This window comes from Anguilla rostrata, chromosome 3 (genome assembly GCF_018555375.3).
Source record: "Anguilla rostrata isolate EN2019 chromosome 3, ASM1855537v3, whole genome shotgun sequence".
Lineage (NCBI taxonomy): Eukaryota > Metazoa > Chordata > Actinopteri > Anguilliformes > Anguillidae > Anguilla > Anguilla rostrata.
In genome coordinates, this window is record NC_057935.1 from 58,451,165 (window position 1) to 58,460,918 (window position 9,754).

Here is a 9,754-nt window from a genome sequence, read left to right on the forward strand (position 1 = left end):
CACTGTGCCCTGTGGTTATTTCCACGCCGTCTCTCAGGATGACTGTAATAAACCAGAAGATTGCATTTCATAACCCGGGGTACAATAACCACGGCAACGCGGCAAGTGCACAGTATCAGTGGCTCAGGAAACCGGCACCACGCGTACACAAAAACACAGAGAGTGAGAGACTGAGAGAGAGACTGAGAGGGAGAGAGACTGAGAGAGACTGAGTGAGAGACTGAGAGGGAGAGAGAGAGAGACAGAGGGAGAGTCAAAGAGTGATGGACAGAGCGACAGAGGGAGAGAGCAACAGAGTTACAAAGAAAGACGGAGAGAGTGACAGAGAGCAACAGAGAAAGAGAGATAGAGGGAGAGAAATAGAGAGAGACAAAGAGTGATGAGAGAGCGACAGAGAGAGAGGCAGAGACAGAGTGACGGAGAAAGAGCACTTAAATGTTGGTTTGAATTGAATTCAAACGAAATGAGAAGAGGAGGAAGAGAGAGGATAAAATGGTGGCTGACCCCCTTTTCCTGGGGTTCCCACTGTGCAGGTGACCCCAGCAGCACCTCTCTCCAGCAGTCCCTGAACACGTGACTCTCCCCATCAACGGCCGTATAGGTAACGGGGGGAAGGTGAGTGGCAGATGGCACTCTGGGAAACCGTCTCCGTGGTTACCGTGTGTTTCTGTGCTCTGCCCTGGGCCTGGGGCGGATTTCTGCACACGCCTGTGCCTTCAGACGCATGCCTGGGTCTTATTTACGGTCCTGTGTATGGGCCAGCTGTGTACGAGCCCTCACTGTGTGTATGTGTGTGTGTGTGAGAGTGAGAGAGTGCATATGTGCGTGTGAGAGAGAGAGGAAGAGAGAGAGTGTGTGTGTGTGTGTATGGCTCAGCAACAATCACTGGTGTCCTCTTATGAAACCACCAGCTGCTGCCAAAACCTCAACGCACTGAGCTATGCTTAACCCCCTTTGAACTACATGCACACACACACACACACACACACACACACACAGAGCTAGTCCAGTCCCCCGAAGCGTGCGCTAACACAAGCACCACACACTGAGCACCTAACCCCTCTGAACTACATGCACACACACACACAGAGCTATGCCTAGTCCCTCCTGAACTGCGCGCACACACACACACACACACACACACCCAGCAGTCTGTGTGCTCTCTGCTGCTCACTGTCTCTGGAATGGAGGAGCAGTTGTAGATCCACATTAATTGCAGCACAGTGGCTGCTCAGCCCAGCACACCTGCTCTGGGTTAGTATAGCGCACTGTGTGAGACTGAGGGGCCCGTCCACACGCTGGGGCGGTGCGTTTAACAGGCAGAGTCCAGCAGCCTAACCCTAACCCTAACCCGTCCACACGCTGGGCCGGTGCGTTTAACAGGCAGAGTCCAGCAGCCCATGTTTTCCAGCTTTGTTTGGCTCATATTGTCGGCCGCTTGCGCTTCTGATACAAAACACCAGCACGGTGTGAGAGGGCTGGTCTGTGGTGAAAGGGATTTAGGGCACTGGACCCACGTGTGTGACCTCATACCCCAGACAGAGTGGCCTACTGCGGGACATGGCCCCCGTCTGGGACTGGTCCCCCCCCCGCCCCGCCCGGGCTGCATCCCAGCTGTCATCCTGAAACCCTGATCCTCCCAGAGAGCAGCACTCTAACCCTGACCTGCCCCCCCCCCTCCCCCCCCCCACACATGCTTTTGTTCCCAGCACCTTCTCATACAACAATGCCCTCCTGTCCTGTCCCGATTGGTCCAAGTGCCCCATGTGACACATCAAGGACCAATGGCGCTTGAGAGAATCTCGTGACTGGGAGACAAAAGCAGCCGGACTGTGGCACTGTAACAGTCATACCCCCAGCCCCTTCCTGGTGCCTGCATCAACAGCGCGACCTTCGGCCCCTGACCTTTGACCTGTGATATGATTGAGCAAGCCAGCGCTGTCCAGATGGTGCCTTTGTCTCCAGCCTGGGGTGGGGGGGGGGGTGTGGGGGGTAGCCCCATTACCGTGGCAACACGGGCACGCGTCTGTCCCTTTCCTGTGTTCCGTTGAAACGGTCGAAACACAGAAAGGGGCGAGGCGACAGCACCCACCGCCGCACCCAAAAAAGAGGCTCTTCGGGCGCTATCGACCCCCTGGCGGTCTGACCCCTGACCCCTGACCCTTGACCCTTATTTTGCGGCTGTCTGCAGAGGGAGGGTGTGCGAGTGTGTGAAGGAGACTCGATACCCAACACTCCAGCACCTGTTCCCCTGCGCAGCAGTTACCGGTGCTAAAATAGATCTGCGCTAGCAGAACATATAGCATCTGCGCTAGCAGAACATATAGCATCTGCACTAGCAGAACATATAGCATCAATATGATGGCTGGTACGGTAAGTGTCTTTTTTCTAATATTCCAAAAAAAAAATCTTTCTAAGTTTGTGCTGCACGATATATTTGGTTTCTGTGATGACAGTTGTCCTCTTTCACTAGGTTCTGTCTGCCGACCCCCTTCACTTCTGAGCACTTGGTTTCAGGAGGTCATACAGCTGTTGGAAAGTGATGAATCCCATCGATCTGTTTTTCCTTAAACCCCGGGGTTTTCAACAGGAGGCTCGTGGACCCCTGGGGGCGCTTGAAGGTACTGCTGGGGTCCTGGGCATAAGACTTTATATGCAATGACTACATGGGAAAAAATTTCTAAGTATAAAAATATTTTTTAAATATAGCTCTTTTTAACTTATGATGGGGGTCCTCAGGGTGCCTTCGAGCCTGCCTTCGAGTGGTCTCAGCCTTAAAACCATGAAACACTTGTAGCTCTTCAATTTCACCACTAGATGGAAGTGTTGGGCTTACTCAGCAAAACAACTTCCATTATACGCAAGGCCTGATGACAGAAGTCTTTCGAAAAGAATTAAACAAAAACATCACAATAAAGTAATACACCATTTAAAATTACAGTGATCGATACCTCATATTTAAACAACATATTTATATTTTATATTCATATTTCTTACATAACATCGTTTATACACATGCAGTGCATAGTGTAACTGTCACAAACTGCTGATATGAAAAACTAACGTTAAGAGAATACAATTACAGTACACTGGAATCTTTTATCTGTTTATTTTTCAGACGCTTTGTAAGGTTTTAAAACTTTAGATTTTATTTAGTGTTGAATAACAAACGAATACCCAAGGGACGCTCTTCGCACCCTTGCGATCTGCTGCTCAACACCTCCAAAATGAAATAGAACGCAATATAAAATGTATAAAAGCGTAGTACACAGAGACCTGTGTTTGTCTGGTTATACGTCAAACTATAAAACCCCTTTTGTACCATTCAAATCCTGACTGAGTCATGAATCGGGCGTAAAATGAATAGCAATTTTCTGTGAATTCGTTGGAGTAATAAGGGGGGGGGGGGCTATAAAAATACAAGGTAGAGGGACTGATGGGGAGGATTGCGTTCCAATCCAAACTATTCCACAGATTCCTGGGGCGTGAATTGGACCCAAGAGATACCCAGGCACTGCTTTACAGTCATAACGGACTCAGGGGCGCTGTTCAGCTTGGTTTTGATTACAAAGTGCAGGTCTCTTGTCTGTTTTCAGTAGCCAAAAACACACAGAAGGCAAATCAAGTTCTCCCCCCCCGCCCCCTTCCCTTCCCTTCCCACAGTGTAATGGAGATCAGGTCGAACTCGAACACGAACACACACCACGTGTTGGTGTGCAGTTGTGAAGTACCGGGGAACTAGGGGAGGGGAGGAGATAAACCAGTCAGGCAACGATATCTGCTTTACATCTCCTGCAGTACAGGCGGCAAATAATAAAATCATAATATGCAATGCTCGCGACAACACTATCAGGCAGTTACGGGGGGGGGGGGGGCGTCCTTGGAGCTGCCCGACAAAAATAACCGTGACATTTTGGCAAACGCAACGCAAGGTTATAAAAATTCAAATATATCAAACTTTTACTCATATATGAAACAACAGTTCATATGTTTATGAAAGAGTTCGTGTTTGCAAAAAAAAAACCTTAATATCACTCCCTATTTTACAGTGTTGACAATTATTCTCTCCCAATTGAAACAAAGATTTCTCTCGCTGTTAAATATCTATGAATAAGCAAAAACGTATATTTCGTTATTTCGATACACTTGACGATACGTTGCTTTCTGCACGAAACAGCGTGAAAGAATGACCACTTGTGGTCTGTGAAAAGAATGTCATCGATAATTCCGAACGATGTCACAGAACAGTGGCTCTGTTCTTCACTGTGACATCATCGCAGACTGCGGACCAGATTCCGTGGTGTTCCAGCTGCAGGCCGGACCCTTGCAAGTGGCCTCCCGAGTGCCCAGACAGGCAACGTCAGACCGTCAAGATGTCAGACCGTCAAAAGTGGATCTCGCTCTGAATCTGGACCGTACCATGAATGCATACGCGCGACCACCTCCTCCCCTTCCACCTCCGAATTCTGGCCGGTGGAATATTCCGGGGGCCACGATGTGTGCAGTTGGGAGTTCTCCGCCGCCCTCGACCTTAACCTTCAGAACTTCCCCAGGGAGGTCAGAGCCTCAGCCTTGCCCAGGACCGCAGACAGCAGGTGGGCGGGGCCGGGGGGGGAGGAGGCGGGGTCAGGGTGGTGGTTATGATTGACGCTCAAGGGCGACTGCGCTCTCCCTCCCTTCGCGGACTGCGCGCTCCTGGCCCCGCCCACCCCGCCGCTCCCCCCGCCGCCGCTGCTGGACTGGCTGTTGTCGACCGTGGCGGCGGCGGCGACCAGGCGGCTGGGGAGCCCCGCGTTCGGGTCGGGGGACCCTGGGTCGGGCGGGGTCCTCCAGCAGCAGCACAGCAGCCGGATGAAGGCCCCCCGCATGTCCCGGCTGGTGAGCGTGTAGATGAGCGGGTTGAGGGCGGAGTTGAGCACGGCCAGGGCGATGAACCAGTCGGCGCGGTACAGCACGGGGCACCGGCTCGCCTCGCAGCCCACGTCCAGCAGCAGCAGGAAGAAGAGCGGCGCCCAGCACGCCACGAACACGCCCAGCACGATGGCCACGGTGCGCAGCAGCGCCAGCGAACGCTCCGACGGCCGCCCGCTCACCCGCCGCCCCCTGGAGGTCACCAGGCGGTAGATGCGCGTGTAGAGCGCCACCACGGCGGCCAGCAGCGCCGTGAACACGCTCACGCAGAACGCCACGTAGCTCTTGGCGTAGAGCGGCAGCACGGTGGAGCAGCCGTCCAGGCGGCTCCTGCAGTTCCAGCCCAGGCTGGGCAGGGCGCCGAGGAGCACCGACACCGCCCAGCACGCCCCCAGCATGCCCAGCAGCCGGCCCCCCCGCCCCGGCGGCTCGCAGGGCCGCAGCCGCACCATGGTGAGGTGGCGCTCCACGCCGATGGCCAGCAGGCTGAAGGTGGACGCGCTCAGCGCCACGAACATGCTGCCCTCTCGCGCCAGCCACTGTGCCGGCGTCAGGAAGAACGTCCGCCGGCCCGAGGTGAAGTTGTTGACCAGGTAGGCCACGCCCGCCAGCAGGTCGGACAGCGCCAGGTTGCCGATCAGCAGGTACATGCGCCCGTGGAAGCGCTTGTTGCGCCACAGCGCCAGCAGCACCGTGGCGTTCTCCAGCACGATCAGCGCGCAGATCAGCACCAGCGCCGCCGTCTTGCACGGGTCGTCCGACGCCGAGCGGCGCTCCCACTTCCCCGTGTGGTTGTAGTGCGCCACGATCTCCGCGTTCATCCCGTCCTCCACCACCGGCGCCGCCGCCGCCATCGCGATCGCGCGCGTACGTCTAAGCCCGCGCTTCTCGGCTTCAGACAGCAGAGGGCGCCCCGAGGCAGGACACCGCCGTCGACCGCCGAGCTGTTCTGTGGAGCAACTCCCGTGACGTCATCGCGAACGTTGGAACAGTGACCTGCAGGAACGATATTATTATGAACATGTATTATTATTATTATTATTATTTGTACGTAATTGTGCATGCTTGTGCTTTTGCCTGAAAAGTGAGCAGTATTCCAGAGTGACCCCTGACAAACAATAAATAAAATGACTGCAGCTACTGGGAAGTTATACTGTAGTTATACTGTAGTACAATGCAATACAAAATATAGTACAAAACAGTACTTTATGAATACTGCAAAAGGAATTGGTGAAAATGCAATATAACTGCAGTAATACGGCAACGTTTACAGTCGTCACAACTAAACTTGGACTGCAGTTATTTTCTGTAAGGGACCGGTCCTCTTTTCTCAGTACCGAGCGACAGTTTTATTTTCGTTTTCTCTCAAAATACGATGTGGTTCATCCGTGCAGTAAGAACGTTTCTTTAAAACACTGGTGAACTCGTGCAGGTGAACATACGGGCAAAAGGCAATCGTTTTATGACCTTGCCCTCGTTGTTAGCCAGCATCTTGAAGTTGTTTATTTCACATCAGATTTTCTTTTTTCAGTGTTGTTTTGTAGTTACTAATGTTTCATAAACCTATAATTTCGTATAAAATATTTAATGTACATTTAATTGAGCACGTAGTGCCAAAAAAACACTTTTTTCACTAGCAAAGTTGTAAGTCTGATTTAGTGTATTACACATAAAATGAATGGAGAAATTATATGCGTTTAATCACACAGAGAACACAGACGTTGTTTTGAAATAACCATTTATAATTCACTAGCTATAATTCAGTCCATACACAATCGAAATTTGCACCTATTCCGTTCAAATTCAATTCAGCCACTGTGGCTCTCTTGGCAGACTCTTCCACAAGAATGATTTATAATTCACTTTTTTTTTATTTTTATGTTTGAGTTACAAATATATTTATAACGTACAGAGTTGTATTTTATTCTTTTTACAAACGCATCTTACTAACCGGTGGCGTCGGCACATCAGTTACCTAACACATGACGTCCTACATCCTAGACAGCTACAGGTATGGCCCCCCGTTATCATAAAAGACGCGCGCTGTCAGGAAAAAAGGCTACCACGCCGATGTTGACTTTTTCACACGTGCACCGACAGAAAACATGCAGATGAGCTCGCGCACTTATCACCTGGGAGACGACTGTGGCAGAGCTCGTCACCCTAGTTTGACTGACACGAATGAGTAATGGCTTATGAAAATGTATCGCTCGCGCACAAAGTCACATTTCCATTTCAATTGTGCATTTAGCTGTAATAGAAAAATACACGGTTGAACGGGTAGCCTGCTTGTGCAGACTTTACATGCTCGGAAAACTTTGTTGCACCTATTGTTGAATGTGTGTAGGCTACCATTATAGGAACGCATTAAGGTGTGTGTTAAAATGCATTTCACCATCAAAAATTGTATAGCTTGTAGTGTGGTTACTGTACCAGTTAAGTTAAGCTTACCGCGAAGGGTATAATATGAAAAATAAATATATCAAACGTTATGCAACTAGGCACAACTCGATACCTTCATTAGCCTACTAGGTATATTTCCAGAAAGACTGCAAACTACAAAACCGTGACCGCAACAGAGACAAACATACCTGGTGGCGCGCGCAAGAAACATTAGCCGCTTCAATATCCAGGCGGAACAGCGCAGGTCAGACTGTCCTGTCGCGGGATACAAGTTCATTCATTTTTTTTCTCCTCCCGAAGCAGAATAATGCTTTTTTGTGATTCCTGCACACCTTCACAGTAAATTAGCGCGTGGCGTATCCCCAACTTCACTCTCGTCTCGCGCACGTCTGTGTCCCCTTTGACGTTCGTCTCCAATTTTCCCACGCGCAGCCCTTAGTTCAGTGCCGTCTGTTTCTCCGTCTGGAAAAGGTGTGGCGCTGTCATCCCGTATTTGTCACAGACTCGTTCTCAAAACTTTTTTCAGAATATATTCGTAGTTTTCAGCCGTTCCAATCTCCGGGGACTGGGCGGTGTTTTGCGTCAGGCATCTGAATCCCCGTCGTCCAATTGCGAGATAAGGAGCGCGGCGGAAGGTGGGCGTTAACCCTGAATCTTTGGCACGTTCCTGTGGGGACGTCTGAAGACTGTATGCTAATATAAGTAGTTCGTTGGTCTGGTTACCTACATCTTTACGGGTTTTTTTTTTAACGATAAGAGACTGTAATAGAACAACTTCGTAATCTTATTCAATAGTTTTATAATCCTGCTTGGCTACCGCTGACAACAAACTACAACGTAGCCACACCTCCACAAACGTTATGTCCAAGTGTAACGCCCCCTGTTCGGTTCGTCTGTCGTCAGGTGGTCAAGGCATGGTCTGGTCTGTGTCAGAAGATCTCTACATCATATCTCTTTTACAGAGACATGTATGTACAGCTGTCTGTACATGAGAAAGGGCAAGAGAGAGAGAGAGAGGGAGAGAGAGAGAGAGAGAGCGGAAAATAGCTGGCTACCTGGATTTTTATAACACGTTTTCTTGTTTGTGTCAGAGGTCATGATGTTAGCGAACCGTGTTGGGGCTTGCCACTTACCTGCGGCTATTTAAATGACTAGACGACTAGCCTACTTGCTGTGTGGCCTGGCGGAAAATGTCTTTTGTGTTTGTGTTTTCTCCTTTAAAAAAAACAAAAAAAACCACTGGGTACAGGATCTTGCTGTGAATGTTTGTCCCAATTCCGCGTTAAATTAATCTGTCCTGATAACAGGGAGAAAGTTGTTTTAATGATTTTATTTGCCTCCAGGGTTTTTAGGCTCTGTATTGTGTAGTTAGGTATTTTTTTGCTCTTTCAGGTATTGGGATGTTTACTGTGACGACAGCTGTGTGTTCTCACTTCAGAGGCGTCTCATGCCAGAGCTACATGCACATCTTCATTCCCTTCCCTTTCCATCCATCCATCCATCCATTTTTAAACCGCTCACTCCTGATCAGGGTTTGGTGGGTAGGGGGTAGGGTAGGGGTGGGTGCTGAGCATCCAGCATGCATGGATCAAGAGAATCCTGAAGTCGCCATCCTCGCAGGTCCCACACACGCGCACACACACACACGCTCACACACACACACACACACCGCTCACACACACATTCAATTATGGCTCTACAGCTGAGTGAACCCGCATGTCTTTGGACCGTGGGAGGACCTCCAGGAGCAGGCTCAGTGATCACTGGGATACGGTGTTCTTACTCTGTCCTCCCTGCTGCCCCACATCACAGCCGATGACACGAGCACATCTGGAGCTGGAGGAGGACCACACAGGAACAAGGCTCATGGGGCAGGGGGCTCTTCAGCGGAAAAACAGGACCCGAAAATCAGACGGACGGGTGGGCGGACGGCCGGCTGGAGGGTCGATTCGAGAATTGGGGGGGGGGGCGAGATGGGACCTGGTGTCAAGGGTGAGCAGCGAAACATTGCTTGTGTGTGCGTGTGTGCGTGCGTGTGTGTGTATGTTAGTGTGTGTGTGTGTGTGTGCGTGTGTGTGTATGTTAGTGTGTGTGTGTGTGTGCGTGTGTGTGTATGTTAGTGTGTGTGTGTGTGTGCGCGTGTGTGTGTGTGTGGATTACACTTCTACATGCGATTCATTTAATACAGCTGTATAGCGCCTTTTTGTTCCAGGGCACAATTACATTACATTACATTACAGGCATTTGGCAGACGCTCTTATCCAGAGCGACGTACAGCAAGATGTATAACCATAACCAACCCCATAACAAGTGTGTCGAAATGGCTATGCCTCTGCTGTGCTGCAAACCCGCAACCACTCAGTTCCCTAAACAGCCCTGTTCCCTAAATATCATACTGCAGTGCTGCCACTCACAACAACTCTCAGAACAAAGTGTGTTT

At 50.4% G+C, this 9,754-nt stretch overlaps 1 protein-coding gene across 1 annotated transcript; it reads right to left on the reverse strand.

The window, feature by feature from the left end:
* Positions 1–3,094: 3,094 nt before the first annotated feature.
* Positions 3,095–8,201, reverse strand: LOC135251344 (sphingosine 1-phosphate receptor 3-like). Its single transcript, XM_064328697.1, has 2 exons — positions 7,503–8,201; positions 3,095–5,907 (listed from the first exon to the last, which is right to left on the reverse strand). The coding sequence occupies exon 2, from the start codon at positions 5,763–5,765 to the stop codon at positions 4,539–4,541; it is 1,227 nt and encodes a 408-aa protein (XP_064184767.1). The 5' UTR covers positions 5,766–5,907; positions 7,503–8,201; the 3' UTR covers positions 3,095–4,538.
* Between the last annotated feature and the right edge of the window lie 1,553 nt (positions 8,202–9,754).